Raw genomic sequence first — 26,965 nt, forward strand, 5'->3', positions numbered from 1 at the left:
CTTGACTGGGATTCCTGTGGGGCCGGGGTGCGCGAGCGAGGGACGCCGCCGTTATGGTCCGTCCGTTGTACTGCATCGTCGCAGTGTCCCAGAACATGGGCATCGGCAAGGACGGGACCCTGCCCTGGCCCCCGCTCAGGTACCGCCGGGGACGCAGCGGGCGGGTGGTCAGGCCGCGGTTTGAGCTGGGGGAGGGTGGCGGTTTAGCCCGCGTCTGCAGCGCGGGAAGCCGAGTTGCTGCTCTCGCTAATCGTCCCGTCTTCCTGTCCTGTCCTGCTGTCCCTCCGTCTTCCTGCCCCGTCCCGTCTTGCTGTCCCTGCCCTGCCGCCCTCGCCCAGTCCAGCCCGGGGCAAAGTTCAGCCCGGGAGCCCTCCCCAACCCCCACCCCCCCAGCACTGCGTGTTTGGCGCATGGCAGCGCGAGCCCGCGAGTCTTGTCTGAGTAACGCCGTTCCTCTTCTCTCATAGGAACGAATTCAGGTATTTCCAGAGAATGACCACAATGTCGTCCGTAGAAGGTAAGGGGGGCGGGAGTTCTAGGGGCTAAGGGTCGCGAAGGGTCTTGAGGAAGCTTTAGCAACGCAAATGTTACTTAAACGGAAAGTTCCTCACGTTAATCGTTTTATCTTTCCGTTGATCTGTCTTCGGCTCCCAAGTTTATTAAACTGTTTTGTTTTTAAGTTTCTTTGGAATTTTGTGCCGGCGCAGTGCAGTTCTGGCGTTGGGAAGAATTGGAGCCTGGAGCCAGTGAACCTGGTGGTGATGAGCCTCTGGAGGAGGCAGGGAGGCCTGAAAAGGGCGGGGAAAGGAGAGGATCAACTCTTAGTGACACTTGATTTTGGAGATCTGAACTTTAAAGGAGGTGCATCAGGATGGACTGTTAGATGTCCAGCTTGAGAGTCGGGTGACAAGAATAAATAAAGGAGTGGAGAATGATGTGCAGCTGGAATGACAGGTGAGGTGGGTGACAGGGATAAAGGAGTGGAGAGTAGTGTGCATTTAGGATGACAGGCCAGGTGGGTGACAGATAAAGGGGTGAAGAGTGGTGTGTAGTTGGAACAACAGACTAGTTGAATGTTCCCTCTGTCATTCCTCCCCCATGACCAGAAATATACACGGATATGCAGGGATAACGGAGTGGAGAATGGTGTGCAGCTGTAGTGGCAAGTGAGTCAAGTGACAGGGATAAAGGAATGGAGAGTGGTATGTAGCTGTAGTGACAGGGCAGGTCACAGAGATAAAGTTGTGGAGAATGTTGTGCAGCTAGAAAGACAAGTGGGTCAGGTGACGGGGATAAAGTTGTGGAGAACATTGTGCACCTGTGGTGACAGCTGCCTGTAGATCATCTGGGTTAATTTCAGGCACAAGGAACTAGGTGAATGGAGCCACTGGAGAGAAGAGGATAACCAAGGAAAGGAATGTGGGGTGCAGGGACGCCCATTTAAACCTAAGAGGCTTGTATGTTTCTGGTCATGGGGGAGGAATGGCAGAGGAAACAAAGAAAGTAGCTGATGCTGCATGACTCTGACAGGGCAGAGAGAAGGCCCTTGGATTTGGCACATAGTAGACAATACAGCAAGAGCTCATAGCTAGCTAAAGAACTGACAAAAGCCGTTCTCAGGAGTCCTAAATCTGGCCTGGTAATGTTACTGTTCCTTTGATCCAAATAGTTTTTTCTCCCAAAAAAGGAAAGGTATATTTTATTTTTACTTTTTTTGAGTCAGGGTCTTACTCTGTAACCCCTGCTGGAATGCAGTGGCACAGTCATGGTTCAACATGTCTCAGGTGCTCCTTCCTTCTTAGCCTCCCAAAAGGATTACAGGTGTGGGATTACTGGGATTACAGGTGTGAACTATCACACCCAGCCTGTATGTTTAAAGTTTTTTAGAAGTGTTATACTTTAAAGGCAAGGATAAAGACACAATTGAACATGCTGTAAGATAATTAAATAGAATTTTAAGCAGTTATTTTTGAAATATGATTTATGTAAATCTACAGAGTACACAAATGTGAGTAATACTATTACATTCAACATAACTGTGTATTAGATGCTGAACATTGTTCTCTAAGTCTTTCATACCCCAACAGTCTGGAAGCAGGAAGGCTTGTTCTCTCTATTTTATAGAAAAGGAGAGTAAGGTACAAAGAGTTAACATGATATGCCTCATGGTTGACAGAATGCATTCAACCCAGACCCTTTACTCCTTACTACATCATTGCATTTACTATTACTCTCGACTACATTTTACATAATTGCAGTTGATTAAAACTATTAGATATTAACTGAATAAAGTCAAAGGCAAAAGTAGTTACATTTAGGTAATGGGTAGGTAATAAATGTGAATTTTGGTAAAACTTTTAATTTTTTAATAGTAGGGCATGCTAGTTATGACCAGCCTCAGCCTATCCTAAAAGTCACTTCTTAGTGCATTTAGAGCTGGCTCTAGAGAGGGGATCCTCACTTAATCTTAGCGAGTCTCAAAACATAGGGTTTTTTTGGTTTTGTTCTGTTTTGGTTTTTTTTTGAGTTGGGGTCTCATTCTGTCGCCCAGGCTGGAGTGCAGTGGTGTGCTCACAGCCACCACAGCCTTGACCTGCTAGGTTCAAGTAATCCTTCTGCCTCAGCCTTCCAAGTAGCTAGAACTACAGGCGCGTGCTACCATGCCCAGCTAATTTTTTGATTTATTGTGGAGATGAGGTCTGGCCAAGTTGCCCAGACTGGTCTTGAACCCCTGGGCTCAGGCAGTCCTCTCACCTTGGCCTCCCAAAGTGCTGGGATTACAGGCTTGAGCCACCATGCTCAGCATAGGTATTTTGATTTTATGTAAAACTAGAAAAAAGTTATTGATATAACTTATATTTGCACCTACTGAATAATAGTTTAAGAAAACTTGCTAATCTGATGGCATAGTGAGATTTAATGTAACTTTTCAAGGTGAACAAATCAATTAACCACTTAAGCAGCAGAATAAGTTACTGTCAAGTGGTGTAAATTCACTTTTTTTTTGAGTTGGAGTCTTTAAAGGAGATCCACTAGATGTCAGGATGACAGTCATATCTGTGCACATATATATAGTACATCCTCACCTAACATCATTTATAGGTTCTTGGAAACCATGACTTTAAGTGAAATGATGTGTAACAAAACCAGTTTTACCGTATAATAATTGATAGAAACAAAAACATCACTGAATTTCCAAATAATGGCCCAAAACACTTCTAATATTAAACATTGAAATAAATATGAACCATACATAGCCTAAGAAAAGCTAATAAAAATGGCAAGATAATTATTTACCAGTTTATTCCAATTCAGCATCATGGATGCCGCAGCCCATCCCAGCAACTCAGGGCACACTCACATCCACCCCCACTCACTGACAGAGACAATTTAGACACTGATTCTCTCACATGCACATCTTTGGGATGTGGGAGGAAACTGGAGTACCCAAAGAAAACCCACACAAATATGGGGAGAACATTGAGAATGGCTTCTCTTTCTCATTAACGTTGTAACAAAACAACTTGAACAAAACAGCATTATTTGAGGACGTGCTATATAAAATGTATATTCCCAATGTATATATATATATGTATCTTCCCAAAATATACTTATTCTTTGTATGACTTTATAGGTAAACAGAATCTGGTGATTATGGGTAGGAAGACTTGGTTCTCCATTCCTGAGAAGAATCGACCTTTGAAGGACAGAATTAATTTAGTTCTCAGTAGAGAACTGAAGTAAGTACTGTAACATAAATTCACCATAAGAAAATCATGTTGTATCTCTTGAAGTGGAGATCAGTATATGATACAATGAAATCTTATAAAAGTATCTTTTGGTAAAGTTGCATAATGTCACAGAGGAAAGTATAGATAGTGAATAAGCAGACTGGGTGTGGTGACTCAAGCCTATAATCCCAGCACTTTGGGAGGCAGAGGTGAGAAAATTGCCTGAGCCCACAGGTTCGAGACCAGCCTGGGCAACTTGGTGAGACCTCATCACTACAATAAATCAACTGGATATGGTAATGCTTGCCTATAGCTCCAGCTACTTGAAAGACTGAGACAGCAGGATCACCTGAGCCCAGGAGGTCGAGGCTGTGGTAGCCATGAGCTACACTGCACTGCAACCTGGGCAACAGAGTGAGCCTCCAACTCAAAAAAAAAAAGGGAATAAGCAGTTATTTGTACCACATAACTTATTCTGCTGCTTAAGTGGTTAATTGATTTGTTCACCTTGAAAAGTTACATTAAACATTAAATCTCACTATGGCATCAGATTAGCAAGTTTTCTTAAACCATTATTCAGTAGGTACAAATATAAGTTATATCAGTAACTTTTTTCTATTTCTAGTTTCACATGAAATCAAAATACCTAGTCCGGGCACAGTGGCTCAAGCCTATAATCCCAGCACTTTGGGAGGCCGCAGTGAGAGGATTGCCTGAGTCCAGTGGTTCAAGACCAGCCTGGGCAACTTGGCGAGACCTTGTTTCTACAATAAGTCAAAAAATTAACCGGGTGTGGTAGCATACGCCTATAGTTCCAGCTACTTAGAAGGCTGAGGCAGAACGATCGCCTAAACCCAATAGCTCAAGGCTGCAGTGGCCATAAGCATGCCACTGCGAGTGAGACTCCAACTCAAAAAAAAAAAAAAATCAAAATACCTATGTTTTGAGACTTACTAAAATTAACTGAGGATCCCCTCTCTAGACCCACTCCTAAATGCAGTAAGAAGTGACTTTTAGGATAGGCTGAGGCTAGTCATAACTGGCATATGCCCTATTATTCCTAGTTAACAATACCCAGATAACACTTTGTGCTCATGTTCATTACCCAGTGTCTGAGAGTAAAGAATTCCAAAGTACTGAGATGGATCCTGGGGAGAAGTGTCTTCAGTTTGCCTCTACTAAGAATATTCCTGTCCTCCAGTATAACATTGGAGTTGATAGTTCCTGAGGCCTGCATAGGCCCTGGGGACTGGGACACATGGAGTCAGCTCTAGTAGTGTGACGTCTGTGCTTCCATGTCATGTACTCCAAATGTGATGTGTTGTGATTTCTATTTTGTTTCCTCTTTTTGGGGGCGGGGGTGCGGGGAGCGGTGTTGATATTGGCCCTAACCCACTGAAGTAACTTCCTGAGCCTCTGTGGACCTTTTTGGGAGGGTAGGGGAGTTGGATCTAAGGGAAGGTTTGGGATTTGGCGTGTTAATCATTCTTTCTGAAACTGAGAATGTAATCTCCAAAAAAAGTACAGTATCCTGGGGCATTACTTGCTTGAGAACAATGGTCATAATATTCTTTTCCGATGTGTATTAGTCAGGGTTCCACAAGATCCAGTAGAAGATTTATATACGTATGAAAGAGTTGTATGACAAGGAATTGGCAACACAGTTGTGAAGTCTGACTGTGGGAGTCCACAGATCTGTAGGGTAAGCCATCAGGAAGGGCAGGCTGGAACTCTGCAATAAAGGCAGAAGCTACCAGGTTATCTTCAGGGAAACCTCAACTCTGCTTTTAAGTCCTTTGAACAGTTGAGTCAGGTCAACCCAGGTTAAAGTAGACAAATTATAGGTAAGATCACATCTACAAAATACCTTGGAAGCAATACCAAATGAATGTCTGGATAACTGGAGACTAGGCAGCCTAGTTAACACACCATGGGAAGGAAAAGACTGCACAGCCATAGGCTAAGGGGATTCAGGCTTACATAGCTTTTTCTCCCAGACTCCTTCTGGAATGGCACAGGTAAAAACCTAGGAGAAAGTGCACTAGGATGATTGATTGGCATCTGGGCAATAGCCATGTTTATTGATGTGCACTTGCCATCTGCCTCATCTCCGTGCTGTTCTTTCTCCTAGATGCTGGGATATTCTGATTATCTCTTTCCTTGATAGAATTCAAATTCACAGACTATATTGCCATTCACAGAGACTCTAATAACATTTTTTGAATACTATTCAAGTTTACTTATGAGTAGCTTGAGCTAAAACAAACATAAAGAAATCTCTATGGGGGAGATGTACAGTTGAGTGAGCATTTCTCCTCTAATGATAAATGTAATTTTTCTTTTATGACCCCCCCCATGGTGTATGTAATTGAATTTGGTTGCTTCTTATGTATTTATATATAACATTTGTTGGTATATTTTGCTTTTCTTTAAGGCTGAGAAAATTAGTCTTTATTATCAAGCATACCAGGAAAATAGTGACACCTGTTAGTGAAGATGGTAGAGTTCATTTTTCTGCTCTTCCTGCTGTGTGCCAGTTGCAGGTCCTAAGTAAAGGGGGAGATCTAGATATGGAAATCACTGTTCTTATACAAACTTTTCACCCTCTCCCCCAGTATAAGAAGGAACTGGATCCTAAAGGTGACCATGAATTTTGCCGTCAAATACTAGTTATATGGGGTAACTATTTCTTAATAAGGTATGGGAGGAAATGCTTTTCTAAAGCTCTGTAGACAGTCTGTAGCTGTAAAAGAACAGGGAGAGGTGGGCATGGCCGCTGATGGGTACAGGGCTTCTTTTGGTAGGATGGAAATGTTCTAAAAGTAGATAGTGATGCTTGCACACCTCTATGAAGAGTGTGCTAAACACCACTGAATTGTACACTTTAAAAGGGTAGGTTGTGTGGCATGTTATTTATATCTCAATAAAGTTATTTTTAGACTTCCTTGGAACCAAAAATTAAAGAAGCTTTATTGCAAGTCTATATAGCCTTGATACCATCTTTAGAAAATCCAAAGTTGCCTTTTATGATATAAGATGTTGTATAACATTCAAGTCCATTAAAGTTAGGCAGATTTCATGCTATAGGCCTGGTGTTGTGACTCACACCTATAATCCCAGCATTTTGGGAGGCCAAGGCAGGAGGATTGCTGAGACCAAGCGGTCGAGGCGATGGTGAGCCATGATCATGTCATTGCACTCCAGCCTGGGCAACCCCCCCCCAAAAAAAAAATCTTGTGGTATAATAATTTCTTATGATCTCTCTGTCATAGTCTCCCATTGATTAAAACTTCTCTCTTAAAACAGCAGTTCTCTCTCCCCATACCCTCACATGTAGTGAAACAAGCACAGGCTAACCTGGCTTCTAGCATCTGCTAGGGCACCTGGTAAGTTTGTGGCTTTAGACAGGTTACAAGTAAGCTGTGCTAAGCCTCTACTAAATGGGAGTAATAGTGATAGCTTCTTGGGGGTGATTCTGAGGATTCACTGGAACTTTATATATATAATTTATGGCACAGAGAAGGGTACAGTTTCAGTTTCTACCCCTAGCCCCTCATGACCACTGCAGCCCCAGTCTGCTGGGCTCAGGTGATCCTTCCGTCTCAGCCTTCCAAGTAACTGGAACTACAGGCATGTGCCACCATGCCCAGCTAATTTTTTAATTTATTTTAGAGATGAGGTCTCGCCAATTTGCCCAGGCTGGTCTCGAACACCTGGGCTCAGGCAATCCTCTCACCTCAGCCTCCCAAAGTACTGGTATTGTGGGCATGAGCCACCGCACCCAGCTACTTCATGGCTTATGAAAGAACCAGCATCAGTGAGATCACAGTGAACAGGCTCATGACATCAGTTCTCCTTAGCTGTCACTGGTCTCCGCTCTATCTTGAGACAATGACCCCTCCTGCAAATCCACTCTCCTCCTGCCCTCCTTATTCTAAACTCCGTTTTTCTGTCTTCAACACTGAGCTCTGTTTTCTCACTCTTGTTTAACACTTACCACAGATTATTTCCTTCTACTCTCAGTGTTCTCAGTGCTCTCTTGTGTTAAACTTCAGTGTAACCTGAAACATTCTATAGTAGTTGGCTTTGTTCGTGCTTTTGTGCGTGTTTTATCTTCTTTCACACTCAGCTGAGGAGTCATGCCACATGGTGTTTTCTCCTGCATCACCATACCCCTCTGCCCCCATAGCATTTGCCGCACATCTCTGCTGCATGTCTTTTCCTACCTTATAGCCACTACTGAGACATTTCTCTGACTGCAGTCATGATTTTTTTGGTTGTGGGAACTGTGCATTTTATCTCTTTTCCCAGCATCTAGCATGACCCCTAGCAAAGTAGAGGCTCAGAAATCTTCACAGAATAGATATTCCACAAGTGATTTATAAAAATAGGACCATCCCACATCATACCACTGTGTAACCTGCCTCTTTGCCCCACTTTATATGTTAGAAAAACAAGTTCTGTAAGCATTTTTTAGTGCTCAAGCCTGTAATCCAGCACTTTGGGAGGCTACTGTGAGAGGACTGCCTGAGCTCAGGGGTTTGAGACCAGCCTGGACAACTTGGCAAGACCTTGTCTCTACAATAAATCAAAAAATTAGCCAGACATGGTAGCGCGCGCCTGTAGTTCCAGCTACTTGGAAGGTTGAGGCGGAAGGATTGCCTGAGCCCAGCAGGTCGAGGCTACAGTAGCCTTGAGCAGTGTGTCACTGCACTCCAGCCTGGACAACAGAGTGAGACTCTGACTCAAAAATATGTACATATATTTTTTTAGTGACTGCATGATATTCCACTGTAAGGCTGGATCATACTTGAACCAATATTTTTAATATAGGCATCCCTCAAAGCTACTGTGGGTTTATTTTCAAGCCCCTGTAGTAAATGAATGTCACAATAACAGAAGTCACAATTTTTTTTTTGTTTTCGAATGTACATAAAAGATATGTCTGCATTATACTGTAGTCTAATAGGAGTGCAATGGCATTATACCTTCTAAAAGAACACTGTATATACCTTAATAAAAAACATTTTATTGCAAAAAAAAAAATGCTAGCCATCTGAGCCTCAGCGAGTCATAATGTTTTTGCTGCTGGAATGTCTTGCCTCAATGTTGATGGTGCTTCTGATCACAGTGGTTGTTGCTGAAGGCTAGGGTGGCTTGTGGCAATTTCTTAAAACAAGTTTGCTGCATCAGTAGACTCTTCCTTTTACAAAAGCTTTCTTTGTAGCATATGATACTGTTTAATGGTATTTAACAGAGCAGTTCCTTTTGAAACGAGAATCAGTCTCAAACCTGCTGCTGCCCAACTAAGTTCATGAAATATTCTAAATCCTTTGCTGTTATTTCAACAGTGTTCACAGCATCTTCAACCAAGAGTAGATTTCATCTCAAGAAACCACTTTCTCTGTTCATCCATAAGAAGCAACTCCTCATTCATTTAAGTTCTATCCTGAGATTGAAGCAATTCAGTCACATCTTCAGCTTCACTTCTAATTCTAGTTCTCTTGCTTTTTCCCCCACATCTGCAATTCTTCCCCCCACTAAAGTCTTAACCCCCTCATAGTCTTCTATGAAATGAAATGAAACTCCTTTGTTTGTGTTGAGATTTTGACCTCCTCTTATGAGTCATGAAGGTTCTTAATGGCATCCAGAGTGAATCATTTCCAGAAGGTTTTCACTTGACTTTGCCCAGGTTCATCAGAGGAATCACTGTTATTGCAGCTATAGCCTTGCAAAATGTATATCTTAAATAATAAGACTTGAAAGCCAAAATGACTCGTTGATCCATGGGCTACAGAATGGATGTTGTGTTAGCAGGCATGAAGAAACATCAGTCTCCTTGTATATCATGGAGCTCTTGGGCGACCAGGTGAATTGTCAGTCAGCAGTAATATTTTGAAAGGCATCATTTTTCCTGAGGAGTAGGTCTCAGCTGTGGGCCTAAAGTATTCGGTAAACCATGCTGTAAACAGATGTGTTTTCATTCAGGCTTTGTTGTTCCATTTATAGAGAACAGGCAGAATAGATATAGCATAATTCTTCAGGCCCTGGGATTTTTGGAATGATCAATGAACATTGGCTTCAACTTAAAATCACCAGCTGCATTATCCCTAACAAGAGAGTCAACCCATCCTTTGGAGCTTTGAAGCTCTAGCTATGAAAATCCTAGGTGGCATCTTCTTCCAATAGAAGGCTGTTTTGTCTACATTGAAAACCTATTGTTTAATGTAACCACCTTAATGATCTCAGCTAGATCTTCTGGAGAACTTGCTACAGCTTCTTCATCAACACTTGCCACTTCACATTGCACTTTTGTGTTATGGAGATGGCTTCTTTCCTTAGACCTCATGAACCAACCTCTGCTAGCTTCTAACTTTTCTTCTGCAGCTCCCAAACCTCTCTCAGCCTTAATAGAACTGAAGAGAATCAGAGCCTTGCTCTGAATAGGCTTAGGCTGAAGGGAATGTTGTGACTGGTTTGATCTTCTACCCAGACTACTCAAACTTCCCCCTTATTAGCAATAAGACTGTTTGACTTTGTTGTTCATGTGTTCACTGTAGTAGTCCTTCAAGAACTTCTCCTTTGCATTCACAGCTTGGATAACTATTTGGCAAAAGAGGCCTGGCGTTTAACTTATCTCAGCTTTTGACCTGCCTTCCTTCCTCACCAAGCTGAGTCATTTCTACCTTCTGATTTAAAGTGAGCGACATGGGACTCTTCCTTTCACTTGTACACATAGAAGCCATTGAAGAGTAATTAACTGTCCTAATTTCAATATGGTTGTGTGTCAGGGAATAGGGAGGCCTGAGGAGAAAGAGAGAGCCACAGACCGTCTGGTCAGTGGAGCAGTGAGAACACTCAGCATTTATCAATCAAGTTCACCTTCTTATATAGGCATAGTTTGTGACTCCCCAAGACTGTTACAAAAGTCACATCAAGATCCCATAACAAATATTATAATAATGGAAAAGCTTGAAATATTGGGAGAATTGCCAAATTGTGACACACAAAATGAGCACATGATGTTGACTGGATGGTGCCAACAGACTTGCTCAAGGTGGAGTTACCCCAGACCTTCCATTTGTGAAAAACGCAGTGTCTGTACAGCACAGGAAGATGAGATGCTGAGTGTGAAGGGTCTTATGTGGAATGTATTTTGGAATTCTGGTTAAGATACTATTCTGTCCCAAGGTTTTTTGGGGGTTTTTTTGTTTTGTTTTGAGTTGGAGTCTCACTCAGTCGCCCAGACTGGAGTGCAGTGGCCGCTCCCGGCCACCGCAGCTTTGACCTGCTGGGCTCCGGCGATCCTTCCGCCTCAGCCTTCCAAGTAGCCAGAATTATAGGCATGCGCTACCACACCCGGCTGATTTTTTTTGATTTATTGTAGAGATGAGGTCTCGCTGCCCAGGCGGGTCTCGAACCCGCGGGCTCGGGCAATCCACTCACCTCAGCCTCCCAAAGGTGCGAGATTACAGGCTGAGCCACCGAGCCCGGCTGGTTTTTTGTTTTTAAGTGGCTTTTCAAGTGTTCCCGGAGAACTGGGCCAGAGCTCCATCCACCCTACAGCTCTCACATCAGGCACAGTGAAAAGGAATGCTGTTTACGCAACATCTGGGGGTGATCTAGCTGTCTGGTCTGAGCCTCACCAGCCTCGTGTCTTTAGCGCCTGGCATCTGACACCCTTGTAGCCATGGTCCCCAGGTAAAGTGTATTGTCCACATAAGTTGTAGCTCAAGCTCCAGAGTTGCTGCTGGAATCCAACTCCCAGGTCCACCATCTCCTAACTGTGTGACCATCAGCCTCCCTTCCCTCATCTGTGAAAAGGAATAGTAATAGTACCATGCAGGACTGCTGGTGACATTAAATGAAGTATCTGCTTCTGTACATGATCTCGTTTATCCTCGTGAAAAACCTTTGAAGGAATCCAAGGCGCTCAGAAGCAAGATATCAGGCATGTCTGCACTCTTGCCACAGAGTCCATATACCACCACGTGCCAGCTCTCCTTTGTCAGGGAATCTAATCTGGATTGGTTTGAGATAATTGTAGGAAAAAAAGTTCATCAATGAAATGTCACAGTATTGACTGTTTCTAGGATTTGTGTGGTGAAGGGTGGGTGAACTCAAATGTTTCCTCCACTTTTTGTTCATTCTTTTTTACCCAGTGTCCTATGAAATCTATTTCTGAAATGCTAAATAGAAATATTTTACAGAAGCATTTCCTTCATGCCTTTGCTATAACTTAAATCTGAACTAAATCTTTACTCTGTTCTTGGTTTTCTTTTCCAGACTCACAAAAGTGCAAGGAAGTATCTTCACCTAAGCCCTTGAGCCATTTCCAAGTCATTATTTCACAATATTTATAAAGTTGTTGCCTCTTTATTTAATGTCCACACAACACTTTATTTATATCACCTTCTAAATCATCTGCCATTGTCCACCAACTTCTAGGGTACCACTTCTGGTTTGTTCGTGTGTCAGTTCCCAGATCACTTTTTACCCTTCTCTATCTCCTCTCATCCGTTCCGACTTCAACATCCATGGTTACTGAAACCGCTGTAACTCTATTTTGGTCATCCTAGACTTTGTGTATTAACTCGACTGTCTTTTTTCCCAACTCCAGATCTTTGTTTCTAGATGCAATTCTCTCCCTGAATGGCCTAGTCCAGCCTGGGGCCTGAATCTGCCTTAGGAGAAACTTTTCAGTTCATTTTACTTTCTCCCTGGCCTCTGTGTACCTTTTTCCAGTTAGTCAAAGCATATTCTTTGCTCTAACCTAATTTTTAGAAATGACCAAGAGTCAAGTAAGTAAAATACAGATCAGAAGGAGAGAGAGGAGGCAACCAGGAGAATGAGTAGTCACCTTTAGCTACTGATTAATCATTGTTATAACTCTTAAAAGGCAGTTTTTTAATCTTTAAAGTACCAGGCTAAACACTTGACAGTGAATTGTAATTTCTGTTCAGTATCTGATTACTGCATATTTCCCCATTTATAAAGGGAGTTGCTACCTCTACCCCCTCAAAGAAAAGATAACAGTTTTAGAGATTGGGAAAGATTAAGCTAGTCAATATGAACACTGAAACTAACTTTTTCCCTTTTGGACTTTTAATTACATAAGTAAGAATAAACTCATTTTTTAATACTTCACCCATTTCTGTATTGGTTGAAACATGAAAGTCCTTTCCCCACCCTGCAAAGGTGATCACTTTTAATAGTTTGAATGTCATTTCAAACTTTGGGGTGTCTTTTGTCTGCCAACTCTGGCATGTCAACGCTTTCTTTTCTCCCTTATCTCTCTAATAAACTTTGTTTGAAAACTTAAAAAAAAGAAAAACTTTTCTATAGTCATTCAAACATCTCTCTATCATTTTGTCATGTAAATTTGCAAATATACAGACAGAACTTTACAGTAAACAGCTGTTTGCCCACCACCTACCATTAATGTCTTACTATGCTACCTCACGCATCTGTCTGTCCATCCAGTAGTCGTGCTCATTTATGCATTTCCAAATAACTTGCAGATATCAGTATATTTCCCCTAAATACTTTATCATATATATCGTTAACTAAAATTCAATATTTCTTTACGATTTTTTTATTTCCTTTTTTTTTTTGAGTTGGAGTCTCACTCGGTTGCCCAGACTGGAGTGCAGTGGCCGCTCCCAGCCACCACAGCCTCACCTGCTGGGCTCCGGCGATCCTTCCGCCTCAGCCTTCCGAGTAGCTGGAATTACAGGCATGCGCTGCCACGCCCGGCTGATTTTTTTATTTTTATCGTAGAGATGAGGTCTCACTGCCCAAGCAGGTCTCGAACCCGCGGGCTCAGGCAATCCACTCACCTCAGCCTCCCAAAGGTGCGGGATTACAGGCTGAGCTACCGAGCCCGGCTTTTTTATTTCTTTTAAGTAAGTATTGCACACAATGAGATGCACAATCTTAAGTATACATTTGCTAAGTTTTGGCAAACATCTGTACCTGTATAACCCAAGCCTCTATCAAAGATACAGAATACTACCATCACCCCAGAAAATTTCCTTGTACCCTGCCCCAGCTAATCTTCTTCCATCCTCCAGAGACAACTGTTCTGATGTTTTTCTACCAGAGGTCACAAGGTATCACATGTGGTTTTTTGTGTTGATTCATAGTGGCCCAGATATGGGTAGAATTATTGGACATAGGCCATGATGATATTAAGTGCCTTTTGTTGAATGGATTCATATTTATGATGATTTTAGTTTTATAATCACTGTTTCTTATTCAGATTATTTGACTAATATGGATGAGATTTACAAAAACTATGTGTAATTCTTTTTGTCAATCTCAGGGTACCTCCACCAGGAGCTCATTTTCTTGCCAAAAGTCTTGATGATGCCTTGAAACTCATTGAGCAACCAGAATTAGCAAATAAAGTAGACAAGGTTTGGATAGTAGGAGGCAACTCTGTTTATAGGGTAAGTAAAGTTACCTGTAAATACAACAGAATGCTTTCAGCTTCCCTGTCCTCTAAAGGAAACAGAGGGGACAAGGCATAACCCATTGTCTGGGTTGGAAGCAGCACGCTATCCCTACTGTGAATTAGACATATTGTCAATTTAAATAATTCCTTGTTTGATACTGTCATACAAACTGGATACAAATGTAAAAGTAAATTGTTTAGTCCATACCAATCTGTTTTGTTTTTATTTATCTTGACAAATAATTTTGTGTACATATATATGTAGTATACAACATATTTATTTTGAAATATGTGTGCCTTGTGGTATGGTTAATTTACATGCATTACCTCACCATTTTCTGTGGTGAGAACACTTAAAATGGCCTCTTGTAGCAATTCTTAAGAATACAACCATTATTTTTTACTATAGTCACCATGTCGTACAGTAGAGCTCTTGAACTTATTCCTCTTAACTAACAAATTGTGTAGACTTTGACCAGCGTATCCCCACATGCCAGTATCTTTTCAAAACAAAATAGTTGATGTTTCCAGTTTAAAATCCATTCTGAATCCTTCCCTGAGAACATACTTACACTATACTGTTTTCTACTCGGGGATGTGCCCTCCTTCCAGGATAAATATGTCTCTCACTAAGAAAGAGCTGTCACTAACTAGATGGGGCTGTCACTAACTAGATGAATATGAATTTGTTAAAAGCAGAAAACTTTTCCTTCACCAAATTTAATATAATGTGAGGGCACAGGAGGAGGATTACCAAGATTCCATAGTATAAGGGAAAATAGTATGTAAAAGAGAAAACATTCCCCTTTTTTGGTACCAGATGACTTCCTGCTTTAAAATCTTTTGAGGATAATAAATAGAATTATTTTCCTCTTTTAAAATACTAATTAAAGATTAACATTTATAGGGAGGTAGAAAAATCAGTCCCTATTCTTTGGGACCTGTGGTAATTAATGTATATACACTGAAATTATTTTAGAAAGAAGAGGAATACCAGAATCCTAGTTGGATTATAAAACCTCTCTGTTTTAGGAGTTCCGTTTCCACAACCTCTTATTTTCCCCGTTTGTAATACAGGAAGATAGACATTTTTCTTTCGGATCTTTTCATCCAAATATGATTTTCTCATAAGAAAACAAGTTATTTCTTTATTTTGTTTAGTGCCTATCACATTTTGATTGATTCAAGACCATATTCACCTTTCCCAAGATAAATACCCAAATGCTTGTATATAATTTGACATATCTGTATCTATACATATACTAAGGAAATAGAACCTTCAAGGAATAATTTTATATTACCGACCTACCTCACATCACAGCAGCTTATTCAGGCCTTCTTCCTGTGGGCTAAAGTGGGCCTGTGGCCTATTTTTGTAAATAAAATTTTTCAGAATGCAGCCATGCCTATACATTTAGTCTCGTCTATGGCTGCTTTTGCCTACACAGGTAAGAAGACCTATGGCCCTTAAGGCCTAAACTATTTACCATCTGGCCTTTTACAGAAAGTTTGCCTTATATCATCAGCTTTATTACAGAACCTCAAATGCTGCTCTAGTTAGTCCTACAGTCATCCCCGCTTTATCGTTGATGGATGATCCAAGACCTCCCCCTCCATACCTGAAACTGCAGCTAATACCAAACCTTCTGTATACCATATTTTTTCTTGTATAGGAAAAATCATACCTGTGATGAAGTTTAATATATAAATTAACACAGTGAGCGATTAACAACAATAACTAATAAAATAGAACTGTTATGACATTATGACATTATGCCAGCATCACTACTCTTACACTCTGGGGCCGTTGCTGAGTAAGATAAGGCTTCCTTGAACACAAGGACTGCAACACCTCCACAGTTGATGCTGCAGCTGCTAACCAAGGCAGCTTACCAAATAACGGTGGACGGTGTAGACAGCGTGGGCACTAGATGAAGAGAGGATTCACCTCCCAGGCAGGATGCAGCAGTATGCATGAGATTCCATGACACTACCCAGATGGCATGCAGTTTAAGTCTTATAAGTTGTTTTTTTCTGGAATTTTTCCCTTAATATTTTCAGACCATGGTTGACCTTGGGCAGTTGAATCTGTGGATAAGGAAGAGGGGACTACTGTCTTCAGTTTTTAAGACAACACTTGTAATTCTATATGTATATGTGTGTGTATGTATGTGGCTTTTAGTAGTCCAGGTCTCATGAAATTGTACTGTCTCACCCATATATACACTCATAATTTTTCTGTGTAGAGCAACTGGATAATTTGGGTTCTTAACCCTTAAAACAACAGCCAAAGAAAAACAACGAAACTGAATGCTTAAATTAAAAAGTCATTGTAAGCAAGGCTAGGCACGGTGGTTCATGCCTGTTATCCAGCGCTTTGCTTAAGCCCAGGAGTTCAAGACCATCCTAGGCAATAAAAAAAATTAAAAAAAATAAAAATCCTAGCTACTCGGGAGGCTGAAGTGGGAAGAGCACCTAAGCCCAGGAGGTTAAGGTTGTGGTGAGCCATGATCATGCCACTGCATTCCTGTCTGGGTGACATTGAGACCCTGACTGAAAAAAAAAAAAAAAATTATTGTAAGCAGAGTTTGTGTCTTTAGACACAGATTAAGGAAATTGATGCTGTTTGTTTTATTTCAAAGGAAGCCATGAGCCAGCCAGGCCATCTTAAACTGTTTGTGACAAGGATCATGCAGGACTTTGAAAGTGACACGTTTTTTCCAGAAATTGATTTAGAGAAATATAAACTTCTCTCAGAGTAAGTATAATATTATTAATTAGTCTGAAGCACTTTTGGATTTCCTGCTTAAGAATTATGGAATTCAAGACCCACCCAGGCAACTTGGCGAGACCTTGTCTCCACAATAAATTAAAAACTAGCCAGGCATGGTAGCTTGCACCTGTAGTTCTGACTACTTGGAAGGCTGAGGCGGAAGGATCGCTGGAGGCAAGCAGGTCGAGGCTGCGGTGGCTGGGAGCGTGCCACTGCACTCCATTCTGGGTGACAGAGTGAGGCTCAAACTCAAAAAAAAATTATAGAAAAGAACATGTTTTTCAGATTGAATTCAGGATAACATTATGTTTTATAGACAAATACTATAGGAACTTTTGGAAATTTGTTTCAGAAGACTGGGAAATGTTCAGGTTTTAATGACTTTACTGCAATCTAGAAGAGCAGTCACTAGTTCCTCCTAGGAGAGTCAGCCTTGGACCTGAGCTCTGGGGAAGCAGTTTACCAGGTAGCCACTGTTGATGCCCCTCCAGAAGATTACCTTCTTTCAAGTGGGGAGTTGGGGGTTAAGACACATGCAGAATGTGTGGTGTGATTGATACCATGGAGTCTGTGGAGTCTTCTCTGAAGAACAGGAAGCCAGCTGTGCAGAGGGCAAGAGGAGCTGCCAGAAACAGCAGGGCGCAGAGCCTGAGGCAGGGAAGAATAGGCCTGTTCCCAGGGCCTGTAACTCAGGAGGCGACTGGATCTAAAGAGAGAGTGGATTGTTCTAGAAGCTCTGTGGAGACTATTGGAGGGAGACCCTCTGGTGCAGTAGCTCAGGTGGAAGGTGGAGGGACTTAAGTCACCGTGTACATGTGACTGTAGCCTGAGGCTGCCTAGTTTTAAAACTCATAATATTTTGGCAAAAAGCACGTTTCAACTATTAGCTATAGAGGACTCATTATATTAGTAAGATTCATTATATTAATACTTTACACCAACTTATGACACAATCTCTCAAAGGTTCTCAGTTGCAGATAACCACTATGCTATGAGTGTGTTTCTTTTTTTGAAACACCCTAAAGGAACATCAGAGCCACATCTGAATAAATGGTGGCCATGCTTTCAACTAATCTCTTAATAAAGTAATAGTCTAATCAAATGAAGCAAGTGACTGATTTTCTTAGACTCTTGACTCCAAAGAAAACTGAAAATTATCAGAACTATAAACAGCTCAAGTACAGACTTTTATGTAGGCTCCAAAACTGGCTACCTAGAAGAATCACACTTAGTGATTTTATATGTGTATTCCTGTAAAAATCAGTTGTTATCTTTGTCAAACCTTATATATTTTCTGCTGCTTACATTGCTGACTTACACATTATGTGACTATTGATCTCTACTCTCATCTTGTCTTTCTCTTCAATTCTGTGTGAATCAGCTCCACATTAAATATCCGACCATGTTGCTCTCAGTCAAAACCCATTCCAAAGCTGTGACCCTTCAGGATCCTTGATAGCTTACAACAAATCCCATTCTGGCTCTCTGACTTTTAGAAAAGAAAATTGAGCATCTTTATGGAAACATTCAGTATTATAACATCAACTATCAAAAGTATATAAGTCGATGGGATTTAGTACATTCACAGCATCATGTGACCATCACCACAGTCTAAGTTTTAAAACATCACCAAAAAAAAAAGCATCTACCCATTAGCAATCAATGTCCATTACTTAGCCCTTTCAGCCCTAGGAACCATTAATCTACTTTCTGTCTCTATAGATATGCCTATTCTGGGCATTTCATGTAAATAGAATCCTATAATATGTGGTTATTCTTGGAATTGACTTCTTTCACTTAGCATATTGTTTTTAAGACTTATTCATATTGAAATATCTTTCGGGACTTCATTCCTTTCTGTTGCCAAAAAATACTCCATTGTGTTGGTATCACATTTTATTTATCTATTCACCAATTCTCAGACATTGGTTTGTTCTTAGTTTTGACTATTTTGTTGAGAACATTCATGTAGAAGTTTTCATGTGGGTATACGTTTTCATTCCTTTTGGGTATGATCTAGAAGAATTGCTCTGTCCTATGGAATCTATGAAGATTTTGAAGAACTGCTAAACATGTTCTTCACATTTTGAAGAACTGCTAAACATGACTGTACCTGTTTATGTTCCCACCAGCATTGAATAAAGCCTCCAATTTCTCCACATCCCCAGCAACACTTGTTACAGTCTGTCTTTTTGGTTAGAGCCATCCTAGTGAATGTAAAGTGATATCTCTTGGTTTCAATTTGCATTTCCTTAATGATGTTGAGCATCTATCTTCTCAGGTGTTTATTGGCCATTTATGTATCTTCTTTGGAGAAATAGCTATTCAGAACCTTTGCTTATTTTTACAGTTTGAATATTTACATTTCTGCTTTAAGAGTTTCTTGAATATTCTAGATACAAGACTCTTATCAGCTATATGATTTGCAAATGTTTCATGCCATTATCTGAATTGTCTTTTTCACTTTGTCATTTGCAACACAAAAGTGTTTAATTTTGACATTGTCCAATTTACCTATTTTTTTCTATTGTTACTTGTCTTTTTGGTGTCATACCTAAGAAATCATTGCCTCATCTAAACTCACAAAGATGTACTCTGTTTTCTTCTAAGAGTTTTATGGTTTTAACTCTTTTATATAGAAGTCTTGACCCATTTGAGTGAATTTGTGTCAGGTATAAGAAAGGGGTCCAAATTAATTCTTTTATAAGTGTATACATAGTTGTCTCAGCACTGTTTTTTGAAAAGACTAGTCTTTCTTCCACTGAATTGTTTTCAACCCTTGTTGAAAATAAACTGACCATAAATGTGAGAGTTTATGTCTGGTTCTCTTCAGTTGATCTATATGTACATAATACACCATCCTGATTACTACTTTTGAAATCATAATGTGGAGGTCTTTAAACTTTATTCTTCTTTTTCAAGTTTGTTTTGGCTATTCTGGGTCCCCTTGCATTTCCATATAAATTTTTTTATCAGCTTATCAATTTCTGCCAGAAAACAAGCTGGGATTTTGATAGATTCTGTTGTATCTGTAGATCACTATGAAGAGTATTGCCATTTTAACAATATTAAGTCTTCCAAACTGAGTATGTGATGCCTTTTCTCTTATTTAGGTCCTCTTTAATTTCTTTCATCAATGTTTAGTAGCTTTCAGTATATAAATCTTATACTGCTTTGATAAATTTATTCTTAAGTATTTTATTCCTTTTGATACTATTGTAAATGGTATTGTTTTTCTTTTTTTTTTTTTTTTTTTTAGAAAGCAGAATTTATTGCGAGGACAGAAAAGTTCACAGAGTGGGAGGGGACCCGAGGGGTTGCCTGGTATTGTTTTCTTAATTTTATTTTCAGACTGTTTATTGCTAGTGTATAGAAATACAAGTGGATTTTGTTCGTTGATCTTGTATCCTGCAGCCTTGCTGAACTCGTTTAGTAATTTTATTAGATTTCTTTGGATTTTTCTATATACAGGATGTCTTGTGCAAGCTGGGATTTTGGTGGGGAACTCAAGAACTCTGTTCACCTCTTTCTTAGACCTTCCATCAAATTATCCCTAGATTATTTGTGTAGTTCTCTGTCAGCTCAGATTGTATCTTTATTCATATTCCTTGGCTTCCCTGATTCTTGAGGTTTCTGGAGGGTAGCTTCTGTCAGAGTGGTTCCCAGCAGATAGGTGTCACTTGCAAACCTGTTAGACTTGAACTCAGACCAAACGTGGCTCCCAGGCAGAGCATGCTCTTTAGAAAAATTTGGAATCATAATTATGAGATAATTGTAATCATTATTAATAGAGACTGGATACATGTATGTTATAGAAAAAAATGAAAGTTAAGCAGAATTAAATTTTAGTTAGAGGAACATTAATACCATGTTACTGATCATGTCTGGCTAATGGCATAGTCATTTTTAAATTGTCATTCATGGTTTTAGAAATACTTCTTGATACTTTGCCTTTGTCTTATTAACTGACAATCTTGACACTTGAGAATTTTCCACAAAAATGTGTGTAAATGTTACATTTCATGATTCATACCAAAGAAACTAAAATTATGGTTTAAAATCGGCATAATAAAATCATATTTTTAAAAAGACTTTATAGATAATTACTAAAAATGGTATGATGTTTCTAATCATATTTACGTTGGTGTAGACATAGTCTATATAGAATAAATAGTATGTTCAGAAATACAGAATCAATTGCATTGATTCTTTTAGAGATTCAGAAGTGTTTCATGTAGAATTTAGTAGTATGGTGGAAGCAAAGAGTATTGGGAATATCGAGGCCTGGTAACTAGAGATGTAGAGTCTGGACCCTATGGAGGGCCTTGTGCGTCATGCTAGGAAAATGATTCTTGTCTTGAAGTTGACAGGGAGCGATTACATTTCCACCTGTTTTAACCCCTTGGGGTGAAGAAGAGAATTTTTTTATTTTTTTTTTGAGTTGGGGTCTCACTTTGTCACCCAGGTAGGAGTGCAATGGCATGATCATGGCTTAAAAACAGCCTTGACCTCCTTGGTTTAGGTGATCCTTCCTCTTCGGTCTCCCAGGTAACTGGGACTACAGGCACATGCCACCATGCCCAGCTAATTTCTGTATTTTTTTAAAGACAAGATCTCACTATGTTACCCAGGCTGGTCTCAAATTCCTAGCCTCAAGCGATCCTCCTGCCTCAGTCTCCCACAGTGATTACAGGTGTGAGCCACTGTGCCAGGTCTGAATAGAAAATTTAAATTGACTAGATTCACAGGAATGCCCACCACATCCATACTGTACCTAACAGGGAGCTAGAGCAGTGGTTTCAGATTCCAATGGATTTAAGAATATGCTGGTTCTCTTTTGTGCAGATTCTTGGGCCCCATTCTCAAAGAGCCTGGCTGAGTTGGTCTTGGGGGGCTCTGGGAAACTTGTGTAAGACCAAAGTATCAACCTTATTTCTGGCAAAAGCCTGTTGGAGAGTGTCACTCAGGTGTGTGGCACGTGCTGCTCCTCCCTAGGCCCTGGTCTTTGGGCACCTGCTGGAGGGAAGGCTGAGAGCTGTGCAGCGCACACTAACCAGGACTGCTGGACTGCCTCATTTGGGGTCAGGATGGAAAAAAAGGAATCATTCTAGTATTGTAGCCTTTTAGTAGATTAGTTCTCCCCAGGGTAGAAAGTGAGCGAGCATTACCTCTAGTAAATCCTGCCTGGATAGATTCTGGCGCTGCCCTGTGTGGAAATGAGAGATGAGAGAAATAGACTTTCTGCAGTTTTCAATCAGTTCCAACAATGGCTTGCCTGGAACCAGAACTTTTGTCACGAGAGTTCAGTCATGTTTTGCCCTGGGCCCATCGCCTGTGCCCATCTGCTTGTTTCTCATAAGAGAGACTGTTTTATACATGTTAACAGGAGATGACATAGGTAAACCATATTATTCTATTCCATACTAAAACAGTGGAATAGAAATATCTAAGAATACGGTTGGTAAATAGAAACATTGTTTCTTATGAAATGGAAATTACTCCAGAGAAAATGTCTTTCTTCTCTCTACACATTATTTTACTATTGTTACTTTATGTCTCTAATTATGTTTTTTAATCAAAATGGCAGAATCTCTAGTCAACAAAAGGTTAATTAATGCCTGTTATTACTCAGCAGTGCATTGGATGTCATGAGAGATTTACTGATTTCTGATATACTTGTCTATAGTTAGTTTAGAAAACAGTAGTAGGGCTGGGCATGGTGGCTTACACCTGTAATCCCAGCACTTTGGGAGGCGAGGTGGGAGATCCCAGGAGTTGGAACCATAGCAAGACATCATCTCAATGCAAATAATTAGTAGGGCATGGTGGTGCATGCCTGTAGTCCCAGCTTCTCGGAAGGCTGAGGCAGGAGGATCACCTAAGCCCAGAAGGTTGAGGCTGCAGTGAGCTGTGATCATGCCACTGCACTCCAGCCTGGGGCTACAGAAGCAGACCCCCAACTCAAAAGAGAAAACAGTTAAGGGGACAAAACAAATTAGTGGATGACATCTGTGGAGCACTGAATGGATTAGGCTCAGTACTAAGTTCTTTGCAAGGATGAAGACAATGTCCCATGGTAGCACCAGAGTCAGGCACAGTCAGGTTGAAACAGTGTTCCTAACCCACCTAGAGTGTGCTGGGGTGAGCCTGCATGTGCTAGGGAAGTGTGCCACAACTGGGGCAACATGGAAAAACTCATTGAAGGCTGGCGTGGTCTGGACAGTCCCCAGAGGACAAGCTGTGTGGGAAGGTAGAGGGACACAGACCTGAGAGAGTGGTCCTGTAGAGGGCCCTCTCCCACACTGTGGTGTCAGGCAATATGGCGTACGCCAACCCTGCAGGAGTGCCAGTGTCATTGTGCATGGAATGCTCTACACAGCTACAGTTTGTATTCATTTTTCTTTTGCTTACATGAGAAATGCGATTCCAAGTGTAAGACTTGCAGAAAATTCTTAAGAATTTCATATTCGCTGGGAGACCGAAGGACTCAAGGAAAACTGCTATCAGTGGTTTTTGAGAGAAGAATTAGGACTTTGAAGCAAGGAAGAAGAAAAACTACACTTTTTGTCTTCTAACTTTCCACATAATTTGCCATTTTTTCTTACTGTTTGCGTGTGTGGTAAATTTGCACAATATTTACCTAACTTAACAGAGGCTTACCATTGTGATGAAAGAAGGAAGGAAAACTTTTATTTGCTTTATGCACTGTTGATACCATTTGGTTGAGAATAAGTAAAGCTGTGTTTTTAGTGGATACAGAATGTAACTACATATGTTTTTCTTTTGCAGATACCCAGGTGTTCTTTCTGATGTCCAGGAGGAAAAAGGCATTAAGTACAAATTTGAAGTATATGAAAAGAATGATTAATGTGAAGGTGTTTTCTGACTGTTTCAAGTTGTTCCTTCCCCTCTAAAAAATTATGTACTTTTACATTAAAAAAACGACTCGTGGACTTTAGATCTGTGGACAATTATTTCTACACAGGATGTTTTTATTCATCACGAATCTTAACTGTATCAAGTACTATTTACTAAATATATTTCTGCCTCTCCCGGCCAGGACTGGGCCTCAGCCCCTGCCACGGGAGGTGCCATCCACCCCTCGTGTGGCATTTCCGCCAGTCTTTGATGTGTCAGTGGTATTTACTGAAGGTGAGATGCACACACCCTTCAACTGAGCAGTTCCACTGGGGGTGATCCCAAGAGAAACCTCCTCCGTGCACACCCAGGGGTTTGTAGGCAAATGCTGCAGCCTTGTTTGTTAGTGAAAAACCAACAGCAACCTGGAAGTCCATTGGTAGGAAGTGAGTCTGTTGCTATCTTAGATGGGGAACCAAAGCAGATTCCAAGACTGAAATTTCAGTGGGAGCAGTCTGGTAGATCACACCAGAAGGCTCCAGCTGGGGTGTGGAGAAACCGGACTGGAAAGGCACTTCCAGGCCAGTGAGTCCGTGCTCACTGGGTGACAAGTACCATTCTGCTGAGATCCACAAGACAGAGGGAAAGAAGCAGTAGTGTTTCCACTCTCTGCTGGCAGCCCCCTGCCCTAGGTGTGGACCAAGCGCTCAGCTGCCCATCAAGTCCCAGGCACTGCAGTGGGAAGTGCTGGTGGGTATGGGAACAGGGCAAAGGGGATGCTTGGCAATTAGAGCTATTCCTTGTGTTTATGATGACCTGGGTGAGAGCTTCACTCTTTTTATGTAGAAAAGTATAAAGCCACACAGGTTTATTTGAAATGCTTTGTAATTTTAAAAAATACAGAGGCTCAGGTGCAGGATGATGGTCATTTGGACCAGAAGGTTGGGCACAGTGAGAAATTGTGGTTTAGGAGCTGTTCTAACTTTGGAGATAGCAAGATTTTGTGGTGGGAGTTTGATTTTGGTTTTGGGCCCACTGAATTTGAGATGCATTTAAGAAAGGAAGTGAGGCCAGGTTCAGTGGCTCAGCCTGTAATCCCAGCACTTTGAGAGGCTGAGGCAAGAGGATTGCCTGAGCCTGCAGGTTTGAAACCCGCCCGGGCAACTTGGTGAAACCTCGTCTCCATAATAAATTTTTTTTAAAAAGATGCTGGGCGTGGAAGCACATGCCTGTAGTTCCAGCTCCTTGGAAGGCTGAGGCAGAAGGGTCGCCGGAGCCCACCTGGTCGAGGCTGCGGTGGCCGGGAGTGGCCACTGCACTCCAGCCTGGGCAACAGTGTGAGACTCTGACTCAAAAAAAAAAAAAAAAAGAAAGAAAGGGAAGGCGTAGGGGAATAAAAGAAACAAAACAACAGAACCTGCCTTCAAAATTCTAAGAGGAAAGTTCAACTGATAGATTTGTATTCAGCCAAATAATCGAGAGTGTGGGTAAAGTAAGGACATTTTTAGACAATTGAAGACTCGGGGGTTTATAACCCCATGTGCTCATCTTGGAAAGCTACAGGAGGAAACGCCCCAGTAGAATGAAGAAGTATAGGAGTGAAAAAGCATAACGTGGTGTCAGAACTAGGGCCAGCACAGGCAGTAGTCTACCCTGCAGCTGGCTTAGAAAACTGAAGTATTAATAGGTTAACTGGGTGCGGTGGCACCTGTAGTCCAGCTTGAGGATGGTGGGAGGATCACTTATGGCCAGGAGTTCAAGACCAGCCTGGAAACCACAGCAAGACCCCTTCTTTAAAAAAAAAAAAAAAAAAAGCCGGGCTTGGTGGCTCAGCCTGTAATCACAGCACTTTGGGAGGTTGAGGTGAGTGGATTGCCTGAGACCGCAGGTTCAAGACCTACCTGGGCAACTTGGCGAGACCTCATCTCTACAATAAGAAAACTAGCCGGGCGTGGTAGCTCGCGCCTGTAGTTCCGGCTACTGGAAGGCTGAGGCAGAAGGATTGCCGGAGCCCAGCAGGTCGAGGCTGCGGTGGCCATGAGCATGCCACTGCACTCCAGTCTGGGCGACAGAGTGAGACTCCAACTCAAAAAAAAATATGTCATTGAGGTCGGGCATCGTGGCTCACACATGTAACCCAACACTTTGGGAGGTTGAAGCAGGAGGATCGCTTGAGCCCAGGAGTTTTGAGACCAGCGAGGCAACATAGCAAGACTTTGTCTTCAAAAAATCAAAACTAATGTGGTGGCTTACACCTGTAGTCCCAGCTGAGTCGGGAGGCTGAGGCAGAAGGATCGCCTGAGCTCAGGAGGTCAAGCCTGCAGTGAGCTATGATCGTGCCACTGCACTGTTATTTGTAAGTGAAGCAATAGAGTGAGACCCTAACTCAAAATAATAATAGGCTTTTGGCATATTTGGGGCATTTAGAAAGAAGTACCAGAATAGGAAGTGAAAGCATAGTGTGCTGTTTTTTCCAGTGATGAGTAATATGTATATTGTCATGATGATGTGATGACTGTGTGATCCCTTAACAACTGTTTGGGGACAGTAAGGCAAGTGAAGATGTTGGATGGTGCAGATGCAAACCTGCTCCCAGAGCTACAGAAGCTGAGAGGCCCAAAGAAGGGCCAACAAATCCAGCTTCTCAGAAGGAAACCTTCAGGCGTATCTGTCAGGCACGGAGAGGAAGTGGGTTCCAGGTCCGTCACCCTTAGAACCAGGACTGAGAGTCCACAGGGAAGGACCCAAGGGACAACTGAACCTGACCCCTCAGGGAGTGTCAGTCTGCCTGAGGATAGGATATATGATTGGGTTGCTTTGGCCTAAGAGTGGGGAGTGACAGTATCTAGCATGGAAATCTCAGAGGCCTTCCTGGAATCCAGTCAATAGGGCAGATTCGCGTTCAAGACAGAGTTGCTTTAGCCTCCACATGTATAAAATAATAAATCAAAAAAAGTCTTAAGTAGTTATGTAACGAAAAAATAGCAAAAGAAACTGCTGAAATAGTTAAAAGTCACTGCTCAGGAAAACTGGGAGGGGTGGGGCAGGAAACTATTAGGATTTGTGTGTGTGTGTGTGTGTGTTGGAGTCTCACTCTGTCACCCAGACTGGAGTGCAGTGGCCGCTCCTGGCCACCGCAGCCTCGAC

The 26,965-nt window shown here is 41.6% G+C and overlaps 1 protein-coding gene across 3 annotated transcripts; it reads left to right on the forward strand.

Moving 5' to 3' along the window:
• Positions 1–8: 8 nt before the first annotated feature.
• Positions 9–23,918, forward strand: DHFR (dihydrofolate reductase). 3 transcript variants are annotated; one of them, XM_008048262.1, is made up of 6 exons: positions 9–139; positions 468–517; positions 3,635–3,740; positions 14,056–14,182; positions 16,830–16,945; positions 23,750–23,918. In XM_008048262.1, exons 1-6 carry the CDS (start codon positions 54–56, stop codon positions 23,826–23,828), a joined length of 564 nt encoding a protein of 187 aa, XP_008046453.1. In that variant the 5' UTR covers positions 9–53; the 3' UTR covers positions 23,829–23,918. The 3 variants fall into 3 exon arrangements, with proteins under 3 accessions (XP_008046453.1, XP_021563312.1, XP_008046454.1); XM_021707637.1 differs by having other exon boundaries at positions 50–139; positions 16,830–16,949; positions 23,750–23,900; XM_008048263.2 differs by lacking the exon at positions 16,830–16,945 and having other exon boundaries at positions 50–139.
• Positions 23,919–26,965: the final 3,047 nt, after the last annotated feature.

Source organism: Carlito syrichta, unplaced genomic scaffold, assembly GCF_000164805.1.
Source record: "Carlito syrichta isolate Samal-C Ts95f unplaced genomic scaffold, Tarsius_syrichta-2.0.1 Scaffold123293, whole genome shotgun sequence".
Classification (NCBI taxonomy): domain Eukaryota; kingdom Metazoa; phylum Chordata; class Mammalia; order Primates; family Tarsiidae; genus Carlito; species Carlito syrichta.

Coding starts and splice junctions, on each gene's coding strand:
- DHFR (XM_008048262.1), top strand. CDS start 54: ATGGTCCGTCCGTTGTACTGCATCGTCGCAGTGTCCCAGAACATGGGC. Junction 3,741..14,055: donor GTTCTCAGTAGAGAACTGAA/GTAAGTACTGTA, acceptor TGTCAATCTCAG/GGTACCTCCACCAGGAGCTC. Junction 16,946..23,749: donor AAATATAAACTTCTCTCAGA/GTAAGTATAATA, acceptor TTTCTTTTGCAG/ATACCCAGGTGTTCTTTCTG.